A 24591-nucleotide genomic window follows, 5' to 3' on the forward strand; every position below is an offset into this window, starting at 1 on the left:
CGAAAGACGAGGAAAACATCGCAGAAGAGCAAGTTAGCGAGTCACAAATCCTTCTATATGTAATCCGTACGAAACCGAATTAGGAAGATAATAAACGACAATATAGTAGAGATCGAGACCCCCCAAGGTGTGAAAATCAATGGGACGGCTACGTATTTCACGCCTCGAAAGGTTTACAGAGCAAACAAGTCCGAGAGCAACAAACAAGTCTCCCACCTGTGGGCACGTGTATGCTGAAGAATCAGGGAGGATGATCAACAGTATTTTTTTGTAGGCTACGTCTGGACGACTTTTCGGAAAGGTTAAAACCATTGTAACAGTACTGAATATATACAAAGATGAAAGCATCGGACGAGATGTTGGATGAGTTTGTCCCGTGAGGACGATATGCATGTTGTACTTTTTGTTACTGTGAGTCGGTAGTAGGAGGCACTGAGCTGTAATTGCCGGTAGCATTGTAGCACCAAGCCCTTGGTGATTTACCACACACTACTGAGTACCGTACCAGAGAAAATTCTTTTTAAATACTAGTAGTGCTGTGCAATGAGCGATGAAGAGGGGCAGAGGTAAAGGCAGAGTTTAAGCGCGGCACGTCACATGAATAAAGGTACTTGAGTCCGACTCCGATAGAACAGCACTTTTTGTGTCTTTTGATTATACTGTTCATATGGGATCTGACTGTCATCTGATGGAAGTTCTTATTTGTAATAATGAATACCACAGAAAAGAATATCTGACCACAGGGGAAACGAATAAATAAACAGTAATATAACCTGAAAATAGAGGGCAGATACATTTTTCGATCTCAAGTACGGATACAATCTTACGAAAATAATGTACTCGTTGTACTGAATTTCATAACTGAGTGTTCTGTGGTTTTTGACATTGTTTGTCATGGGCCATGCTTGTATGTCTTGTGTGTTTCAGAGAAGTCATCCGAAAAATCTTAGAATGACGAATCTGCATTCAGAATTGCAGCAAACCAAAAGATACAAATTGAGCGGTGAAAGGAGAACTCATCTCAATATCGATGTTAGTGAATCAAGCATATAGACTTGTCATGTTACTCACAAAAACTGTTAGGATACTGTTCATACATTACAGCAACGAGTTGCGAAATTTAATGAATGTAATAGAGACGAGAGTAATACAGCTGTTGATTATGAGGAGTCTATGTACATGGACACTGATGGTAGCAAGCCCATTGATTAAAATCGTGATGTCTCTCAAGTTAATAGCAGGAGCTCTTAATCTGAGCGTATAAATCTTGTCATCCGTCTCCAAGAAGAACAATAAAAACTGTGACGTTAACCCTTCTGAAAAAAGAAAGCCATTTCATATCTCGAACTATAGGTCTTGACAATTCGTGCGATGACGTTGTGTTTGCTGGGGAAGAGCGAAGTACATTCATTTCTCTTTTGTGTATTTATTTCAGTATTTACAAGGACATTGTTATTGCTTTTATGTATATTTTAGATAGCTCTCAAGAAACGTGTTTTCAGAGACTGGCCTTTACACCCATTCTGAATTATTAATTAATAAAATGGCCTTGAAACAACCTTATCAGCAGTGATGCAGCCTGGAATGTGAAAATGATCTTATTTCATGTTGAGCACATCAGTGACTTATCCTGTTCAGTTTAATGTCAAAATACGACACTAACTTACAAATCAGTACTTGATCCTTTTCACACAGCGACACAAGTGTTGTTGTACGAGTATTTTTCTAATGTTTTCACTGTCAACACCGTTACCCATGAACATTCATATTCATGTGAAGCTAGGACGATACATTTAAACATATTTGATGATTTACGAATTTGTAATTGCATCTGGCCGTACAGTGGTAAAAGTGTTGTAAAAATTACCTACTAATGTTTTGAATGTCAATTCTATTTGTTCATTTATGTCAGTGTATTTACATGTATCTATATGTGCAGTGCATTTGTCACGATCCATATTGATAGGACTGAAGGATGAGTTATTTGCAATTGCAATACAGTAAGAGTGAATGCGTAATAAGCAACTGACTTTAGATACGAGTAAAGTATCAGCACATTTGAAAATAAGCCATTCATGTGTGTGAGGTTCTACAGGCATCGCCTTATTTTAGAAGCACTGTAAAGACAATTACTAAGTGTGTGTGGAATTTTCGCAGCTGGTGTTCCCTTTACTTATATGTAATATATATAAATTTAGACTTACATTACTTAGAGGGAGGAGGGTTGAGGTTAAGTGTGTGTGTGTAAAATCCAATGTTCGTCACCTTGACACCAGGTCAACCATTCCCACCCATAATATGTGGCATGAAAGATATCAGTTGATTATCATGCAAAATAAAACGAATAATAGTACCCATAGCCTAAAAACACTTCTTTGATGTACCTAAGAATCAGATTTGTCTCGGGACAACTACATCAGCATCCATTTTCGGAACGAGGAAGCGGTGGCATTACATGGCAGCTTTTTACAAATACTTTCAAGTAACCTGTTTAATAATCCAATATGCGTATCAAATGATTAATGCTGCAGGGAAACTGCAAGCAATAACAACAATGGCGAATGACTGCAATTTTAATTAACTGTATCTCTTTTCCTTTTGGTGTGGCTGAAGTAGTCATGTAATTGTAGTGGGCTTGGGGCTTTCATAAGGAGCGATCGAAAACCATCCATTCGAGGGTTGTTCAGTCAATCTGTATTACATTCAGGTAATATCACTGTGAGCATTGAGGCAATCATCCCCCCATGGTTCAAATGGTTCAAATGGCTCTGAGCACTATGCGACTCAACGTCTGAGGTCATCAGTCGCCCAGAACTTAGAACTAATTAAACCTAACTAACCTAAGGACATCACACACATCCATGCCCGAGGCAGGATTCGAATCTGCGACCGTAGCGGTCACGCGGTTCCAGACTGAAGCGCCTTTAACCGCACGGCCACACCGTCCGGCATCCCCCCATGCCAACCAGGTTGAAAATATTTGTTTGGTAAAATACGATGTCCATGCTCTATGTATAACACCGTAATTCCCTGCTGGCACATCTTTGTCGACCTTCAAGGCCTTTTTTAAGAAACTAAAGACATGATAATCACATGCGGAGAGGTCAGGACTGTAAGGCAGATGCCTGAGTGCGTCTCACTTGCCTCTACGTAACTCCTGCATTACGACATTTGCGATATAGGAATGTGTGACCAGCATAGACCTTGATGCAGCATTCCATAACAGTATGAGATTTTCACTCTGCAGCGGAAGTGCGCTGATATGAAACTTCCTGTCACATTGAAACTCTGTGCCGGACCGAGACTCGACACCTTTGCCTTCTGCGGGCAAGTGCTCTACCATCTGAGCTACTCAAGCACGACCAAGAACACGTCTTCACAGTTTCAATTCTGGCAGTACCTCGTCTTCTACATTCCAGACTTCACAGAAGCTCTTCTGCGAATCTTTCAGAATTAATACTCCTGGATGAAAGAATACTGCGGAGACATGGCTTAGCCACAGCCTGGGGGATGTTTCCAGAGTGAGATTTTCACTCTGCAACGCAGTGTGCGCTGATATGAAAATTCCTGGCAGATTAAAACTGTGTGCCTGACAGACGCGCGAACTCAGGATCTTTGCCTTTCGCGGTCGAGTGCTCTACCGTCCGAATTACCCAAGCATGACACACGATCCGATATAACAGCTTCAATTCTGCCGGTACCTCGTCTCCTACATTCCAAACTTCACAGAAGTTTCTGTATTTACTGCAAGCATGTCGAATGCCAACATAACCCCTTCTGTAAATGTCGCTGCTTTTACACCCGTATCGGAGTAATTCTGCATTGCAAATACGAATGGAAAACTTTTTGATTGCCTCTTACAACTATTTGGCAAAAGGGAAGAGTCACTTGTTGGAACCACATGGCTCACAAACGTGTTTCTGCTGATAGTCAGAATCTTGAACAGGTAAACACAGGGGAGAGCCCGCTGCCTACCGAGCACACCAGTAGTGGGGGTAGTTAACCTGTCATAAAGCTTCAATGTGTGTGAAGTGAAAAGAATCCCATTTAGCAAGTATAAAGGTCTTAAGGACAGGTGAAAATATGCGGCTATGACTGTGTGGCCAGCCGTTAAGCCCTGAGGAGGCCGGCTGGAACGCTTATTCAAAATTTTGTAAAGAAATCTGTGATTGGACCATTATATTTATTTTGGCGGTGGGGGAGATTTCCCACACATGTATAAGTGGACACTTCGTCATTGGCCGTAATTCGAAATCTTTTACATAATGGGGAGATTTTTTGCCCTCTTTCCCACCCAAGGCAGAAATGCACTGTATTGGTTCAGATGACAAAATCTGTAAGAATAGCGAATTTTGTTAGCGTATTTGTTAAATTATCATTGGTTAGAACATGGGAGATCTGTTGCAATTTGCCTTTGATATTCCAACTTCGGCAAAAACAGCTAAGTTTTGCAAACGTGAGTTGAACTTCATAGAAGACACCTCTGTGCAGAGCTTGAGGTGGTAAGCTTGGTATTTGAGCGACAGAGTGAGATGTCTCCAACTTGGAGCAGAAGTCACACGCCAGGACTGAACTTCGAATTCTCAGCCACTTCTGCAACCGTCTTCTGCTGTCTCATCATGTTGCTAAGCATGGGCCATATTTCCATTCACTGGGAAGAGGTGACCACGAAGTCATGTAACTTGGATCAGGGTTTCATTCTGCCGATCTAGTTTTCACAACCAGCTAGCGCCACTTTCAGTGCACTTAGGCCACAGTGTAGGAGTTTCTTCATACTTTTCCGGGACCTTTTCTTAATTATTTTATTCACGACAGAGTTTTATGTTGTTCTGTCATGTGTCTACCCAAATGTGCCAAGTATCAAACACGTATTTTCAATCCCTTGTTCACTTAATAACTGACTGTAGTCTTGGTTCGTAGAAGATAGCATTTTTGATGGTTCCTAGCAATAAATCAGGTTGTTATACATTACTGGCCATTAAAATTGCCACACCAAGAAGAAATGCAGATGATAAACGGGTGTTCATTGGACAAATATATTATACTACAACTGACATGTGATTACATTTTCACGCAATTTGGGTGCATAGATCCTGAGAAATCAGTACCCAGAACAACCACCTCTGGCCTTAATAACGACCTTTATACGCCTGAGCATTGAGTCAAACAGAGCTTGGATGGCGTGTACAGGTACAGCTGCTCATGCAGCTTCACCACGATACAACACTTCATCAAGAGTAGTGACTGGCGTATTGTGACGCGCCAGCTGCTCAGTCAACATTGACCAGACGTTTTCAATTGGTGAGAGATCTGGAGAATGTGCGGGCCAGGGCAGCAGTCCAACATTTTCTGTATCCAGAAAGGCCTGTATAGGACCTGAAACATGCGGCCGCGCATTATCCTGCTGAAATGTAGGGTTTCGCTGGGATCGAATGAAGGGTAGTGCCACGGGTCTTACCACATCTGAAATGTAACGTCCACTGTTCAAAGTGGCGTCACTGCGAACAAGACGTGACCGAAACGTGTAACCAATCGCACCCCATACCATCAAGCCGGGTAATATGCCAGTATGACGATGACGAATACACGCTTCCAATGTGCGTTCACCGCGATGTCGCCAAACACGGATGCGACCATCATGATGCTGTAAACAGAACCTGGACTCATCCGAAAATATGACGTTTTACCTTTCGTCCACCCAAGTTCGTCATCGAGTACACCATTGCAGGCGCTCCTGTCTGTAATGCAGCGTCAAGGGTAACCGCAGCCATGGTCGCCGAGCTGATAGACCATGTTGCTGCAAACTTCGTAGAACTGTTCGTGGAGATGGTTGTTGTCTTGCAAACGTCCCCATCTGTTGGCTCAGGGATCTAGACGTGGCTGCACCATCCGTTACAGCCATGCGGATAAGATGCTTGTCATCTCGACTGCTAGTGATACGAGGCCGTTGAGATCCAGCACGGCGTTCCGTATAACCCTCCTGAACCAGCCGATTCCATATTCTGCTAACAGTCATTGGATCTCGATCATGGCGGGCAGCAATGTCGCGATACGATAAACCGCAATCGCGATAGGCTACAATCCGACCTTTATCAAAGTCGGAAACGTGATGGTACGCATTTCTCCTCCTTTCACGAGGCATCACAAAAACATTTCACCAGGCAACGCCGGTCAACTGCTGTTTGTGTATGATAAATCGGTTGGAAACTTTGCTCATGTCAGCACGTTGCAGGTGTCGCCACCGGCTCCAACCTTGTGTGAATGCTCTGAAAAGCTAATCATTTGCCTGCCACAGAATCTTCTTCCTGTCGGTTAAATTTCGCGTCTGTAGCACGTCATCTTCGTGGTGTAGCAATTTAAATGGGCAGTAGTGTAGTTACCCTAGTGTCCCATCATTGTTTGATGGATCCAGTTTTCTTACGTCCGTGTAAAGTGAGGTACTCACACTTTCATGCTTAATTGAGTTATCCTGTTAATTGCATATTAGATTGATGGTTATTCATTGTGTGACCGTTTTTCCTTATAATTCGATTGCTCTTATGGGAAGTTTCCTGTAGCTGTAGGTCACCAGGGATAGAATCTGTATCATCTCAGGTGTATGCTATTTGCTCAACCTGCACCTCAGAACATTACAGTGGCGGTATTTTTCCTCCCGTGTCGGTCGTTAGAACTTAATGCATTACGTGCCTCGGGTCTGACCTTGTGGAAGTTGTTGGCCACTGGCCGACTACTCTTGGCAACCAAGTCGATGTGAACCTCCATCCGTCGTCATGATTCACGTTGACAAGCTGTATCACGATGTACGCTGATGCAACTGGACACTGACGCATATCGTAATCACAACATCCTGATGAAGACAACACTGGATGAAACATTGGGCTACAAAAGAACGTGAAGACGCCGTCATGTATTTGGAACGTGTTTTGAAGCAGATCACTTACTCTTTTTCTAAACTTTTAGTAGCACATTAGTAGTAAAATCAGAAACGGCAAGCGTTAATTGTTTTCGTGTAAGTAGAAGTCCTGTTTTTAACAAACAATGTTAGTAGTAATATGAGGGCCACTCTAAAAATAAAGAATTGCTACTGCTATCTATATCTTTATTCAAGACAATGTAGTCGCCATCCAAATTTCAGTATTGGTCGTAGCACTCAACAAGCTCCGTTGAGCCCAAGTTGTAGTATCAGTCACTAACGTCTTCTCTGATTTCCCTGTCATTTCCGTAGTAGATTCGGCCTAAAAACTCCTTCAGTGTAGGTAACAGAGTGTGATCTCTAGGGGGGCCAAGTCCGGGCTGTAGCCATCTGCGAAAAAACTACACACTTAAATTGCCGAAGCAAATTCCTTGTATCCTCTGCCGAACGCAGGCTTGCTTTATCGTGAAGAATCAATGCCTCTGACTAACAATCCAAGCCGTTTGTTTGGAACACTGCGACAGCAAGCCAGTATATTCGTAATCACTTCTCTAGCAATAAAGTCAATAAGCAGACTGTGGTATCGATCTCAAAACGCTGTTGCCAAAAAAAATTTGGTACTTCGAATTAATTTGGCTACTTTTCTCTTTTCACTAGCGCTTAGTTTCTGGAATTTACGTTAAATTTACATCTCGTTATCAGTAAAGCTTGGGTTGTCGTACCGATTGAGACGAATCAGTGTGATTCCCATTTCTTGTTTATGTGATCATTCATCACAAGTCGAGGAACCCAACTGGCGCACGTTTCTACAGCTCAAATCAGCACTAACAATTTGGTAGTGAACTGATCACGAAATTTCGGGAAATCGCAAGCTCAGTGCATCTGTGAAACGTCTGTCATTTTGAATTTTTTCCTTAATACTTAATCCATTTGTCACTTGTGAGGGCTCACATGAATGTTCTTCATTAGGACTATTCGGTCCGCTGATTTTGTAAGTAGGCTGTTTAGGTTTTTATATTGGTAACGCCTCGTAGCGCTCGGTATGAAAATCACTGGCTGTGCTGTGTGCAGTCTGTGGCTGGTTTGCATTGTTGTTCGCTATTGTAGTGTTGGGCAGTTGGATGTTAACAGCGCGTAGCGTCGCGCAGATGGAGGTGAGCCGCCAGCAGTGGTGGTTGTGAGGAGAGAGATGACGGAGTTTTGAGAGCGGATGATCTGGACACGTGTGTCAATCAGAGACAGTAAATTTGTAAGACTGGATGTCGTGAACTGATATATACACTCTTGGAAATGGAAAAAAGAACACATTGACACCGGTGTGTCAGACCCACCATACTTGCTCCGGACACTGCGAGAGGGCTGTACAAGCAATGATCACACGCACGGCACAGCGGACACACCAGGAACCGCGGTGTTGGCCGTCGAATGGCGCTAGCTGCGCAGCATTTGTGCACCGCCGCCGTCAGTGTCAGCCAGTTTGCCGTGGCATACGGAGCTCCATCGCAGTCTTTAACACTGGTAGCATGCCGCGACAGCGTGGACGTGAACCGTATGTGCAGTTGACGGACTTTGAGCGAGGGCGTATAGTGGGCATGCGGGAGGCCGGGTGACGTACCGCCGAACTGCTCAACACGTGGGGCGTGAGGTCTTCACAGTACATCGATGTTGTCGCCAGTGGTCGGCGGAAGGTGCACGTGCCCGTCGACCTGGGACCGGACCGCAGCGGCGCACGGATGCACGCCAAGACCGTAGGATCCTACGCAGTGCCGTAGGGGGCCACACCGCCACTTCCCAGCAAATTAGGGACACTGTTGCTCCTGGGGTATCGGCGAGGACCATTCGCAACCGTCTCCATGGAGCTGGGCTACGGTCCCGCACACCGTTAGGCCGTCTTCCGCTCACGCCCCAACATCGTGCAGCCCGCCTCCAGTGGTGTCGCGACAGGCGTGAATGGAGGGACGAATGGAGACGTGTCGTCTTCAGCGATGAGAGTCGCTTCTGCCTTGGTGCCAATGATGGTCGTATGCGTGTTTGGCGCCGTGCAGGTGAGCGCCACAATCAGGACTGCATACGACCGAGGCACACAGGGCCAACACCCGGCATCATGGTGTGGGGAGCGATCTCCTACACTGGCTGTACACCACTGGTGATCGTCGAGGGGACACTGAATAGTGCACGGTACATCCAAACCGTCATCGAACCCATCGTTCTACCATTCCTAGACCGGCAAGGGAACTTGCTGTTCCAACAGGACAATGCACGTCCGCATGTATCCCGTGCCACCCAACGTGCTCTAGAAGGTGTAAGTCAACTACCCTGGCCAGCAAGATCTCCGGATCTGTCCCCCATTGAGCATGTTTAGGACTGGATGAAGCGTCGTCTCACGCGGTCTGCACGTCCAGCACGAACGCTGGTCCAACTGAGGCGCCAGGTGGAAATGACATGGCAAGCCGTTCCACAGGACTACATCCAGCATCTCTACGATCGTCTCCATGGGAGAATAGCAGCCTGCATTGCTGCGAAAGGTGGATATACACTGTACTAGTGCCGACATTGTGCATGCTCAGTTGCCTGTGCCTATGTGCCTGTGGTTCTGTCAGTGTGATCATGTGATGTATCTAACCCCAGGAATGTGTCAATAAAGTTTCCCCTTCCTGGGACAATGAATTCACAGTGTTCTTATTTCAATTTCCAGGAGTGTATATATATATATATATATATATATATATATATATATATATATATATATATATAATGACTTTTGAACACTATTTAGGTAAATTCATTGATTGTTCTCTATCAAAATCTTTCATTTGCTAACTATGCCTATCAGTAGTTAGTGCCTTCAGTAGTTTGAATCTTTTATTTAGCTGGCAGTATTGGCGCTCGCTGTATTGCAGTAGTTCGAGTAACAAAGATTTTTGTGAGGTAAGAATTCATGAAAGGTAGAGGTTATTGTTAGTCAGGACCATTCTTTTGTAGGGATTACTGAAAGGCAGATTGCGTTGCGCTAAAAATATTGTGTGCCACTTTAGTGAATGTCTGAGTACGTTCAGTTTTGCTCAGCTGTTTGAAAATCAAATAACGTAGGGGTTTATCAGCACAGTAATTCATTAGTTTTTCTAAGGGGACGTTACAATTTCTATAGGACGGATTTTTCTTGACTCAGAAGGCTTATTACACTACGAACCTCGCACTTGGCAGGATGGCTAATTTTATCACATATTTTAAAATCGCACAAATGTACAATGAACGGCTGTGGCTGCTCGATGATAATTTCATACTGGCGAAAACGATTCGATAGTTCAGTGACATGGCAGTGGGTATAGGGGTAGAATTGCTCTGCTTGTCAGATCGAAACCTTCTTCACTTTTAGAACGATCCTCGTAATACAGATAACTTCATATTAATGTATCTCCAGCTGGCTGAACGCAGCATTGAGACTGCCGACCTTGCATATTACTTGTGTTGTGAAGTATCGAAATTTATGCCCTGTATTTTTAAGTGTCTTACCTTTGATTCTGCCACATTGTATCCATATCGAAATCAGTCACCCCACTGGTGTTCTTAACTCCTCAGACAAGTTACTAATAATCCATTATACAAAATGCATCTGTCTTACAAGGTGATCGACACCTACCTATTTGCAAGACCCGGTATTTCTTTAACTTACAAGATGGCCCAGGATTAGACAGGGGTCAGATCTTACTTCCTCTGCATTTAGTGTTATAGCTATCGTTATTCATACCAGTGACATTCTTCACCGGGAATACTCAGTTCACACTCGGTGATTTGGGGGGGGGGGCAGATTATTACTTCTTGTAGTTCCATAGCCCTCTGCAAAAAGACACAAACTGCTTACGGTGTTCCCTACTTCATCGTTAATTGCTTATTCAACTACATACAACTTTAGTAAATTATCATCATATTGTAGTAATATAGAATGGTATGCCTGTATGTTTTTCTTCATATTCCTCTAGCATAAAAAAATGCATTCAAAGCGGCTTCTTATACAAAAGTATACCTGATTTATGTCACAACGAAGAACCTGACTTACAACCTACCTTCCAAGTCACTAAAGTACAACAGGAATTTTCTCGTTAATTTCTCGTAATTATCTTTGTTGATAGCCAAAGCTGAGATGGTATTATTTACCATTTGGAGACAGTGACTGTGAAAGGAAGCTGACGGTGGACAGTACGATTCCGCAGCAGAAGGCGGTCTTAGGATTATCAGCTAGCCAATTACATTGAGATGCTTGGACAGGTTTTAAAATAACACTTCGAGGTAGCTTCTGTAGGCGTTTTCTTTAGTAAATAAATCATGGAGAGCCCATCCTGCGCTATCTTCAAAAATGGTTCAAATAGCTCTAAGCACTATGGGACTTAACACCTGACGTCATCAGTCCCCACTTAAGCCTAACTAACCTTAGGACATCACACACATCCATGCCCGACGCAGGATTCGAACCTGCGACCGTAGCAGCAGCGCGGTTCGGTACTGAAGCGCCTATATCCGCTCGGCCACAGCGGCTAGCGCGCTATGTTCAACTAATAGGATTTGATGTTTTAGAACCTTCACAAAAAAATCGAGACAGTGTGTTTCCAAGACCAAAATCGTAATGTTGTGTTGCTTGTTTACCTACAAGCTAGGTGAGCTACATGAAATTCTATGTGCTTTATCCCTAATGACAAGACGGTAACAGAGTCTCATACTGTTTCGGGCTAACGGAAGTTCGATGTTCTACCAGCGTGTCGTAAGTAGTGGAGGCAACCAATAACTGTAATGTAAACAAACAATTTAAAGTAACTTACTGTGTTTAATATTGGTGAAAAAATTCATGTTCATGGTTTTGTAGCGACACAATAACGACTTTCAGCAAACTGAAATCATATATTAGAAATGGGGCTTAAGTACACTACTGGGCATTAAAATTGCTACACCAAGAAGAAATGCAGATGATAAACGGGTATTCATTGGGCAAATATATTATACTAGATTATTTTTCGTATCCAGAATGGCCCGTACAGGACGTGCAACATGCTGTCGTGCATTATCCTGCTGAAATGTAGGGTTCCTCAGGGTTCGAATGAAGGATAGAGCCACGGGTCGTAACACATCTGAAATGTAACATCCACCGCTAAAAGTGCCGTGAATGCGAACAAGAGGTGACCGAGATGTGTAACCAATGGCACACTATACCATCACGCTGGGAGATACGCCAGTATGGCGATGACGAATACATGCTTCCAATGTGCGTTCACCGCGATGTCGCCAAACACGGATGCGAGGTTGTTGGGATCCAGCACGGCGTTCCGTATTACCCTCCTGAAGCCACCGATTCCATATTCTGCTAACAGTCATTGGATCTCGAGCAACGCGAGCAGCAGTGTCGAGTTACGAAAACCGCAATCAAGATAGGTTACAATCCGACTTTTATCAAAGTCGGAAACGTGATGGTACGCATTTCTGCTCCTTACAGGAGGCATCACAACAACGTTTCACCAGGCAACGCCGTCATCTGTTGTTTGTGTATGAGAAATCGGTTGGAAACTTTCCTCATGTCAGCACGCTGTAGGTGTCACCACCGGCGCCAACCTTGTGTGAATCCTCAGAAAAGCAAATCATTTGCATATCACAGCATCTTCTTCTTGTCGGTTAAATTTCGCGTCTGTAGCACGTCATCTTCATGGCGTAGCAATTTTAATGGCCAATATTGTAGGTTGCGTCGTAGCGAAGACACTGGACACATCCTCGGATGCTGAAATTCCAGTTTGTCCTACTTCACACAGATTCTCCATAGTTTCCTTCAAGCAACTGCAGAGGATGTCGGAATGATTTTTTCAACAAAGGATGAATTTCATTCTTTCTAATTTATTTAAATTGTTTCGTGATAGCTGCGTTATGTGGCAGCATTTTCTTACAAACTGCAGGACGGAAACAATTGCTCTAGGTATTTTAGGACATACAATGAAGCTACTTTTTTCTATATGTTCTAGTATCTGATAATTTTACTTTATCTTTTCGCAGTAGCGCCCTTAATTATTCGGTTGCAGATATCTGTACCCAAAGCCTCAGAAATCTTTCTCAGTCTTGGTGATTTCCTTTCCGCTGCTTCCTTTTAGGATAATGCACCTAGCACATTCAGTACTTACACTGTTCGCCGCCGTTTCTCCCAGGCCTTCACCAGCAGCCAGCACGAGAGGAAAGTGGCCTCCTTCACGATCACTTTGGTGTTGTGGAGGACTCTTCGCCCTGAGTACTACGAATCTCTGCCCGCTCTACAAGACCAAAGCTGCAGTCTGTAGGTGGAAATCCTCTAGGCTAAAAAAAACGTATTTAATTAAAAACATTCAGTCTTTAGTGGCAATATCTTTACTTTCTTACTACTGTTTGATGCCTTTCAAATCTACAGTGCAACTTTAAAGGCCTGCCTAGAAATAATGAGCGTTACAACTCTTTCACTTTTTCACGTTACGTTAACAGAGCGTCAATGTTGTTATTTCCACGTGAAGACTGTCTCAGACGGGATCAGTGAGAAAAATGAAGTATCCTAACACATTACGTGTGTTTGGTCCTGTAACATTCGTCTTCTGCATTGGTAAAAATGTTCCACATTTTCATTTACATTTTGACCTATTCTGCGTGTTTATGGTAGTTCTACATGCCTAAAAGAGGCGTATTTATCCTACGTGTATGTTACAGTGACGTAATGGGGTACTGAATTTCATATTACTTTCGCCTATGTACGTTGACGAAATAACATAAAAAGATTGCTTAGGAGTTACAGTAATTTACTTCTTTTATAATGGACATTTAGCATCCATAGTTGATTATCTCCTTAATAAAATAAAAAGGAAAGAAAATAAAAGTGAAACAAAACCCTTGTTACCAACAGACTTTAAAACTGTAAAACCTTTCAGTGTTTTATTCATTGGAAGAGCTTATTAAAAAATTGGGTATTAGCGTAAATTATATGAGATTAACGTGACCCATTACATAAAGGTCGTCCCTGCTCACAGCTGCAACGAACTTGACAAATATAGCCAACCACTTGTTCATAACATCAGTTCCAGATTTACAGATGTAGAACAGCAGATCATCTGCGATACGATGTGATCAATCATCAATAAAAATCTCACAGTTTGCCATAGACAATCCCCAGTCACAAAACTTAACATACTACAAGAACTAGAAATAAACAAGGAATACATTCCCCAACTCTCTGAGATGCTGTAAGTACACACAGAGAGCGCATACCACAAATTACTTTCTAAATTCCTTAATGACTGTCTCTTAGTACAACAGCCCCACAAGAAATTAATGAACATAGTTGTCTTATGGTTACCATAAATATAAACATACTACCTCATCTCCATCTAATTCCACATTCCACTTACACTGGTCTCTCACTTCCTTTCTCTCAGCCCGCCACCCTCGTTCTCACTGTCACTTTGAATAGGTAGTGGAACATTTTTACCAATGCAAAAGGCGAGTGTTACGTGGCCAACCGCAGGTATTGTACACTAATGGCCATTAAATTTGCTACACCACGAAGATGATATGCTACAGACGCGAAATTTAAGGCAGAAGATGCTGTGAGGCGCACATGATTAGATTTTCAGAGCATTCACACAAGATTGGCGCCGGTGGGGACACCTACAACGTGCTGAAATGAGGAAAGTTTCCAAAAGATTTCTCTTACACAAACAGCAGTTGACCGGCGTTGCCTTGTGAAATGTTGTTGTCATGCCTCGTGTAAGGAGGAGAAATGCGTACCATCACGTTTCCGACTTCAATAAAGGTCGAATTGTAACCTATCGCGATTGCGGTTTATCGTATCGCGACATTGCTGCTCGCGTTGGTCGAGATCCAATGACTGTTAGCAGGATATGGAATCGGTGAGTTCAGGAGGGTAATATGGAACGCCGTGCTGGATCCCAACGGCCTCGTATAACTAGCAGTCGAGATGACTGGCATCTTACTCGCATGGCTGTAACGGATCGTGCAGCGACGTCTCGATCCCCGAGTCAACAGATGGGGGCGTTGGCAAGACGACAACCATTTGCACGAACAGTTCGACGACGTTTCCAGCAGCATGGACTATCAGCTCGGAGGCCATGGCTGCGATTACCCTTGACGCTGCATCACAGACAGGAGCGCCTGCGATCGTGTACTCAACGACAAACCTGGGTGCACGAATGGCAAAACGTCTTTTTTTCGGATGAATCCAGGTTCTGTTTACAGCATCCGGATGGTTGCATCCGTGTTTGGCGACATCGCGGTGAACGCACTTTGGAAGCGTGTATTCGTCATCGCCATACTGGCGTATTACCCGGTGTGATGATATGGGGTGCGATTGGTTACACGTCTCGGTTACCCCTTGTTCGCATTGACGGCACTTTGAACAGTGGACGATACATTTCAGATGTGTTACCACCCGCTGCTCTACCCTTCATTCGATCCCTGTCAAACGCTACATTTCAACAGGATAATGCACGACCGCATGTTGCAGGTCCTGTACGAGCCTTTCTGGATACAGAAAATGTTCGACAGCTGCCCTGCCAGCACATTTTCCACATCTCTCACCAATTGAAAACGTCTGGTCAACTGTGGCCGAGCAACGTACTCGTCACAATATGCCAGTCACTACTCTTGATGAACTGTGGTATCGAGCTGAAGCCGCATGTGCAGCTGTACCTGTACACGCCATCCAAGCTCTGTTTGACTCAATGCCCAGGCATATCAAGGCTATTATTACGGCCAGACGTGGTTGTTCAGGGTACTGATTTCTCAGGATCTATGCACCCAAATTGTGTGAAAATGTAATCACATGTCAGTTGTAGTATAATATATTTGTCCAATGAATACCCGTTTATCATCTGCATTTCTTCTTGCTGTAGCAATTTTAATGGCCAGTAGTGTATTACGATACTTTATTTCGCTCATGAACCCCGTCTGAGACAGTTTTCTTGTAAACAACTGCGTCGTCGTGTTAATTTTAGACTTAAAATTGAAGCAGATGCCCTTTATGTGTATGCAGTCCTTGGAAATTGAGTTGTAGCTGCTAAAGGCACTGGACAATAATTAGAAAATAAAAATATTGCGAGTGAAGACGAAATGTTATTAATAAAATAGATCCCTAGCACAGAACCTAGTACCACGGATATCTCACGGTCTAATGCCTGTTAATAACATAATGGAAATACTATGTTGTAAACAAACTCCTAGGACGTATAGACGACAGCCGGGAGAACTGTAAAACAACCCATCATCAGCACAGGTTGGTGGATGTGTACGCTTCTACTACAGGAATGCAAACTCTCATGTTTGCCAACATGGAAGGGTATCCAATGGACATTCCTGTTTTGGCTGGAAATCATTGTGAATATAACCAGCCAACTAATGATACTACATTTTACTATTAATATACAATCACCACGTGCCACCTCATTGACTGTACGTCTCTACAAGGCATACCCTATGCTACAGCAGCATTTAGCATTGAGTACTGTGACAGTCAACAATCCGCGATAGTCAACATTTTTCTTAATTCATGTATTAAATCTTCATCCGCGTTGATAATACGTGGGAATAACTGCCTTGATATTCGTATTTTCTCTTCAGAATTGCAAAATTTTGTATCCACTTAGTAGCAGGCAGCACGAAATCAAAATGATACTGCAATCTGACAAATTCTATAATATATTCCTCTGGCATTAATTATATATCTATTCCCTGAATTCTAAGAAACACTGTCATATTTATCTTAACCCAGATGATTCATGAGATACGCGCACTTGAGACACGAAATTTCTATCTTCGTCTATATATTTCAGTTGGAGTATCACCCATTCTTCATGTGGTCTGATCTTGGCCTTACAAGCGTGCATCTCCTTCACCATCCAGCTCACCCAAATTCTCCTGTGTAGCTTCCTCTTTCCCCGTTCATGATCTACACCTCTTTTGTCTTCATCTTCTTGTAGTGAAATATGAACAGTCGACTGCGCGCCCCTACTGTTCTGCACTCGCGTACGTTAGAATCAGACAGCAGCAGAAGTACTTCAACGCATTTGCATGTGGTGCCTTGGAATACGCGATGATGCAAGAGGATTAGCTCGAGGTTTGAACATATTGTTGCTCAAAGTATGCTCCTATAATGTCGCGAGAATGAGCGAGTGTTCGTCAACATGTCTGCAACGTCTGAGAGGGGACAGAGGTGCTAAAAGTGTTCTTACGCGATGAAGATAATCTATCGTGTCAGTGGTGGGCTACAGTACTTCTACTGTGCAACGGCCAATGCGTACACTTCGTCCGTTCTGATGTCAGCCATCATTATCTTTGATACGTCAAGAACAGGAAGTGAAACAGAGTTTGATGTCTGGGAAGAACACAGGTATATACCTAGAGTTGTGTAATCTGCAATGCACATCCCATCAGAGGAATCTTCGAAGCCATGATGAGATAGCAGTTGAGAGCCATACCACGGTAATGTTCATGATGCTCGGAGGTGGGCTGGAGGTAAAAACCTCGAGACGTTCCTTCTGTGAAGTCTGCCTCCGCAACTGCGTGGTCAGTGTAGGAAGCTGCAATGTAGAGGTGCAGGGTTCGAGTCTCGCTACTGCCAAAGATTTTTCCTTGGTGGAGGGATAGGTGCGGGGTGCAGTTTAGCTTGTGATGCCAACTGAGGAGCCATTTGAATGAGAAGTAGCAACTCCAAGGTCTGGAAAGTCGACAGGACAGCAGGGAGATCGGAGTGCCGACCACATGGCCTTCCATATCGCATCCACATGATGCCGCAAGTAGAAGATGACACGGCTGCCGGTCGACATCCATTGGGTCTTCAAGGCCTGGACGAGGAGTTCGTTCCCCCTGTGAAAGTGTAAGTATGTGAGTGCTGCACTCCAGACTTAGTCGACCACGCAGTCGCAATGAAATACCATCTGTCTTCCACGGTAAGCTTGCAGTCAGCTGTAACATCGTAACGTTTTATGGCCTACGACGCCACCCATACCTTGGTGAATCGAATTCAGGATGAGAGGGTTTCTGAGACAGTACAGGTTATTTTCAATAACTTCGTAACCCTCTCAAATCATGCTTTTGAAACTCAGACACCTGAAGTAAATAAATATCAGTTCATATTTTTCCATATCTTTTGCCAGTTATCAGATTGCTGCCATACCTAATGCCTTGTGCCGAGTCTTTCATTTCATTTGCTACAGTTTAATGTCTCTTAGGCCATATACTTTGTCCCATACAGCGAGTTCTCTGATTCGCTTCTGGCTTGATTTTTCTCAGTCGAGAACCTCTTTGGTAGTGAAGTTGCAACCACGACCGATCTCCACGAATTCTGATTTCCTTCGAGTCCGATGAGTCTCAAATTAAAGTTTAATGTATTATAGAAAATCGCATTGTTAAAATGACGCAATATTGTTCAATAATCACATATATCCAGAACAGCTTGCACTCGGTGGAGTATTAAAATATTAATTAAACTCGAAAACAAAAAATCATTTGCCGTTATATTATCTTTGGCATGCCCTGTGCGGGCTCTTCTGATTTTTTTGCCGTTTTACAGGGTGTTCGGCAATTCGCGTTACAAACTCTTAGGTCTTGTAGAAGGAATGATGATGATGATGAGCGTTTGGCGTCATTGGCCGGGAGGCCCCTCGCGGGGCAGGTCCGGCCGCCATATCGCAGGTCTTATTACATTCGGCGCCACATTGGGCGACCTGCACGCCGGATGGGGATGAAATGATGATGAACACAACACAACACCCAGTCCCTGAGCGGAGAAAATCTCCGACCCAGCCGGGAATCGAACCCGGGCCCAGAGGACTGCAATCCGTCACGCTGACCACTCAGCTACTGGGGCGGACGTAGAAGGAATGAGTGCATAATATTTCGAACAGGAACACATGTCCGGAAACATTCCGTTTCCGTTCTACGAAGGTTTCAGTTGAGATGCTTAACTCATCCACTTCTGCTTGAGGAACTGAATAAAGCATGACGCAGTAGAATTATTAAGTAACCATTTGAAAGGAATCATAGGTAAACATCCAATTATCATATAAGTACGTTTATTTGTATTAATAATAAAACATTACGTTTTGTACATAGAATATGCTGGGTTGTTTTTTGTTTTGGAAACGTAATCTCATTCAATTCCACAAGCAGAAATGGATGAGTTAAACATCTGAATCGAAACCGCAGAAATGGGTGACTTAAACATCTGAATCGAAACCGCTGTAGAACGGAAACGGTACGTTTTTAGACGTGGGATCCTGTTCAGAGTATTGTATACTCACTCCCCTGTCCTAGAAGTTTGTAACAGAAATTTTCGAACACCCTGTAAACGCTTTGAAGCTTTTCTGTTTGTCTATTTGCAAAATTTTTCTGTTTGTGCATTTGCTTGGTTTTATACATATTAGTGATACTCAAAATTTATTATTTCATATGTTAGCAGCTGTTTCTTTCTCTATAAACATCTCTAACCTTCTGCAATACTTGTTACAACATCTGTTCTCCACTTTCTTTTATATCTACTGAGATAGCGAAAGTCTTTTCATTAAGAGGCTCCTAACGTCAAAGAATGACCCTATTCGGTCATTAAATATATGAACTGAACACTGAAATGTGTTCTTGTCACGTGGCATGCTGTTTTCACAAACTCAGTCTGCGTAACTTGTTCAGGAAGTCATACGCGAAGTTTCACCGATGTGGCCCGCCTGCTGTATTTTCACTTTGTAAGTCTACAGGCTTCGATGATTCTTATAACCGCCATTACCGGTCTAAAAAAAGTAGATCATGGGTTTACCAGTTTGGCAGCAAATGCTGCTATGCGATCTCGACGATGTATCTCCCGATTTGTAACGATGATATAAGAAAATGAGGCTTTCTCCACACTACTTGCGCTATATCTTACATTCACTATCATAGATTAACCAGCAACGTCCAATGAAATGAAATGAGCGGTTGGCGTCATTGGCCGGGAGGCCCCTCGCGGGGCAGGTCCGGCCGCCATATCGCAGGTCTTATTACAGTCGGCGCCACATTGGGCGACCTGCACGCCGGATGGGGATGAAATGATGATGAACACAACACAACACCCAGTCCCTGAGCGGAGAAAATCTCCGACCCAGCCGGGAATCGAACCCGGGCCCAGAGGACGGCAATCCGTCACGCTGACCACTCAGCTACTGGGGCGGACAACGTCCAATGAGAACAAGACACCTCTGGAGCATTTTACGATGCCACTATGGCTGCAGTATATTGGGACATGTTTTTATAAAACAGATCTGAAGATAGTCATTATAGACCGAAACCGGTAGTCTGGTGACGTAATAATTTGTGATCATAGGCAAGAATTGAACGAAATTTAAACCTCTGAGGTATGTGTTTCCATATTCGTACACTGCTGACTATTAAAATTACAACTCTAATTGACGGTGTACTGAGCAACATTACATCATTATATGCTATTGTGCGTAGCAAGAACAAGCAATTCATGCTTACTGTCCCCTGTGGAACAGGTCAGATGTTGAAGCGTTGATGCGTGGACGTGGAATGGAAAGTCTATACTGCCAGGTATTGTTCACTTCACGGTCCAGGTATGGTCACGCAGGACACATCAGGTCATAAAGTTTTTGATGTGCTTGCGGGGAGACTGTTCATCTAGAGAAGAAACAATCAACACACTGGTGTGCGCACATATTAAGGTAACACATATAAAAATATTTACACTTATAGCTGTCACATTCTGTATATAGTCATACAGTAGGAAAAACACATGACTGAATTTGTAGATAGTTTTGGGATATACACGGTATGAAATTTAGTAACAGAACTACCTTCTCTGGCAGAAATGTCGGTTCTAGGCCGGCTGACCATTTAGTCGAAATGAACCAGAATGACTATTATGGATACGTCAGTCATTCCGTGATGCTTCTGCTCTATAACAGAGCCCATTACTCATAGTAGCTGGTAAGTGGTGGCATGCCAGTCTCTCGGCAACCCATGAGCAGAGGTGGGTGAGAATGAACAGGTAACCAACCGTTATGAAAGGTAAGGCTTACAGAGGCCTCGACAATAGGCCACAGCCAATGATGAGAAATGTGACGCGAAGAAGCGATGATCATGTTTTGCACTCAAAGGCACCTCGAAACCTGCACTCCAGAGGGTGGAACCAATTGAGAATTACGAGTGTATCCTCTTGGGGCCAAATGCCTTGCCGCACTGGTGACACCGGTTCCCGTCAGATCAATGAAGTTAAGCGTGTCGGACTTGGCTAGCACTTGGATTGGTCATCGTCTAGGTCTGCCAAAAGCTGTTGGCAAGCAGGGTGCACTCAGCCCTTGTGAGGCCAGTAGAGGAGCTACTTGATTGAGGAACTACCGGTCATGAAGACTGACAACGGCCGGGAGAGCAGTATGCTGACCACATTCCCGTCCGTATCCACATCCGGTGACCAAGGGCTGAGGATGACACGACGGCCGTTCGGTACCGTTGGGCCGTCAAGGCTATTTGTTTGTTTGAGTGCATCCTCCTCATGGCCTCGATATTTGGATACGTGCGTCGTGATGTTGTATGCAGAGCTGGAAATCGCCTTAAAAAAAACGACTTCTTGCCATTTCTGTGTCTATTGTTGTCGTTTCGGCGCCCCCTTGTCTGGCCCCGCTCTCTGTTGCCGCATCAAGCGAAGCCGCAACGATGGCCCTGTAATTAACACATCGCAATGCTCTATGTGTTATCACACTGTCCTGTGTCCAGAATCCACTTGATATATACAAGTCTATTTCCTTAATTTATGGTACTTAACCTAACTGTACGATCCTGCACCTCCTTGCGAACAATACATCTGTACAGCTGCGTGGGACAGCTGGCAGCCTGCATGCCATTAGTATGACCCGCCTCAACCTACCGATGTCATATTCAGAAGACATTCGTAGGATTTCGATCGACAGGAACAGAAATATCGCAGAACGATAAACCACACTTGCTCCTAGACGTTTCTCCTCCTTACACGAGATCTACGACGGTCTTCTCACAAACAAACGACACTGAAATGCGAATTATGAATAAGATACCTAGTGTGTAAGTTTTCCTTTCACAGAGAATGTAAAAGGGCGTTACATGTTACATTATTTTTCCCGTTACACTGGAATGCTGATCAGTCGTATATGATTCCGATTTGTTGACTGCCGCATTCACAGTGTTGCAGTTTTAATGGAGAGGTGATTTTTCTTTCATTCTGTGATGAAATTTGTTTGTAGGTTTCTTGCGTCCACAAAAGGACGTTTATAATGGAGTGACCAGAATTTGCCTTTGGTCTGACAACAGTGGCCAACACGAAACATATGTTTTATGTGCAGGCGGATCGTCCACACTGGGCTGCAAGCTGCTCCTCTGCTGGACGATCTCCAGACGTCCGACATCATGCACATGGTGTGAGTACACATCTGCGACAGGCAACAGCAGCTAACTGCGAGCTTATGGTGCTAATGCAGATTTTAGCCTACGCAGATATAATTGCGGTAATAATGTTTTGTTCTTACGTCCAGCCTTGTCCATACTTCTATCAAAAAGACACTGACGTAACGAGAATTTAAAAAATAAAAAATTTTATACGTTTACACAAAGCACAATGATGAGCAACGATACGATTATGCCCTTACTTTTAGTGAAGTGAACAGCGAGCTTCGTATACAGCTAAATGAGGCTTTAGAAATCTCATCACCATTATCATAATCGGCTACACTTACAGCAACAGCTTCGTAAACCAGAAAAATATTTAATGAGATGCCACAATCATATGTATATTATCAGGGATTCTATATATGAGAGCAAAAATACTGATAAATGCGTCTAATTCTGTGCTCAAAATTCGTCATCAAAAATAGAATATGTAATTTAATTTGTTTTGAGTCATAAGTTTTCTGAAGGGTATGATGTGGCCAGCTAATATTTCCTGTCCTGTAACAAACTCTTCATCTCCTCATTTTTTTATTAGTACACTTAATTTTCAACTAATATTCTCTTCGTCTACAGTTCCCCACAAGCCACGGTTCATTTTCATACATTGCGCTGCTCCATGTGTACGTTATCAGTACGCTTAATTCCCTTCTACGTGTTTGTCACATTCACAGAGGATAGCAACATCATCAGCGCATCTTTCAGTCTCTTGAGGCTGAATGCTAATCCCAATTCCTATCCTTTCTTTTATTTCCTTCTTACATATATACACTAAACAGCAGTGATAAATACTGCATCCCTGATTCATGCCTTACGTCTTTTCTGATGAGGACTTCTCTATTTGCCATTCATACTTACTGTTCTTTCATAGTTCTTGACCGTACAGATCACACGCCTCCTTCTATAACACAGAGAGATTGTTTAGAGGATGTCAAACATCTTGCGCAACATCACTTATCGTACTGATATATTTTTTTCGCGTGGCAAATCCTCTAAAGATGACTCGATTTTTCTCAAATCTTGCTTGTATCATCTTCCTCCACTTTCTATCCTGTAACTCTCCCTTGTACTCAATACCCTACTATCAAGCGTGGAGGTGCAAAGGTTAAGACACTTCATACACTTTACAAGGGCGGCGACCTAAACCCCCATCTGACCATCGAGATTTCAATTTCAGTCGTTACATTAAGTCTATGGATTTGAAAACCATGATGACTCCCTTTAATAGATGTTTCCCTTCCCGTTAGTACCGAGTCCCATTCTGTGCTCTATAACTAATTGCCTTGTCATATTTGGGACGTAAAACTCTTTGTTCGTTTCCCTACCATAGGATTCCACCATGGTATTCCATCATGCTTACTACAGTTTCTTCTCCCGTTTAGTACTGAATTACGTGTCCAATTCTCTCGTTTACTTCTACAATATCGTCATTTTCTATTTGTCTGGTCGGCATGTGTACATGAGTTATAGTTGTTGCCGTTTGGTTGGTTTACGTTCTTATGAGAACATTCGTATCGCTGAATTGTTCACTGTAAGTCATTTATCTTACCATACTACTCATTAAGAATCTCCCGTTGTACCATTTTGTGAGGCTGTCAGTACTACCGTATTTTATCCTGTTGATATCACGCTATATTCGTCTTTATATTCTTAAATTCCATTTACGAATATTGAATCCAGTTTCAGCCGTTCTCTAACGCTTACCTTTAACCAATGAAAAGATCATCGAGACACACTTTTTATTGGTGGACCATTGCTCATATGTTTAATACGATTTTTCTGTTTTCTTTTTCAGGGATTTGGACAACAACAAAATTAAAAGGATTGGCAGACGGTGGATCAAGCTGAAAGCCGAACAAATGTAAGTGGAGCCACAAGCCAAAATAGTTGCATCCCAGAAGGATATTAATGAATATAATTTAAATCGTGTATTGCGTGCATGACACAAATTTAGGCTCTATATAACAATAAGACTGAATCATCTATTTTTTTGCATGATTTCGTAGATTGCATGAGTTCGTAGATTATCCTAGCCTCTATTGTATACTCTTTTTCTTGTTCTATAGTTACCTATTACCTTTCCTTTCATAATAGTTGTACAAAGGCGAAAACGTGGGAGAGTAAATAATTATGATATCTCGTTATACTGATCTACATAGATCTTGTTTGCTATACTTCTTTTTCTGTCCTCCTGTTCGACGGAAGCT

At 43.1% G+C, this 24591-nt stretch overlaps 1 protein-coding gene across 1 annotated transcript in view; it reads left to right on the forward strand.

The window, feature by feature from the left end:
• Positions 1 to 24591, forward strand: part of LOC126482125 (lutropin-choriogonadotropic hormone receptor-like) — a 367911-nt gene that overhangs the window by 187360 nt on the left and 155960 nt on the right. The window contains exons 5-6 of the mRNA XM_050106101.1: positions 22285 to 22359; positions 24180 to 24245. Of these exons, the coding sequence (XP_049962058.1) occupies positions 22285 to 22359; positions 24180 to 24245 (141 nt within the window). The remainder of the gene's footprint in view (positions 1 to 22284; positions 22360 to 24179; positions 24246 to 24591) is intronic.

The sequence above is a fragment of the Schistocerca serialis genome, chromosome 5 (genome assembly GCF_023864345.2).
Source record: "Schistocerca serialis cubense isolate TAMUIC-IGC-003099 chromosome 5, iqSchSeri2.2, whole genome shotgun sequence".
Lineage (NCBI taxonomy): Eukaryota > Metazoa > Arthropoda > Insecta > Orthoptera > Acrididae > Schistocerca > Schistocerca serialis.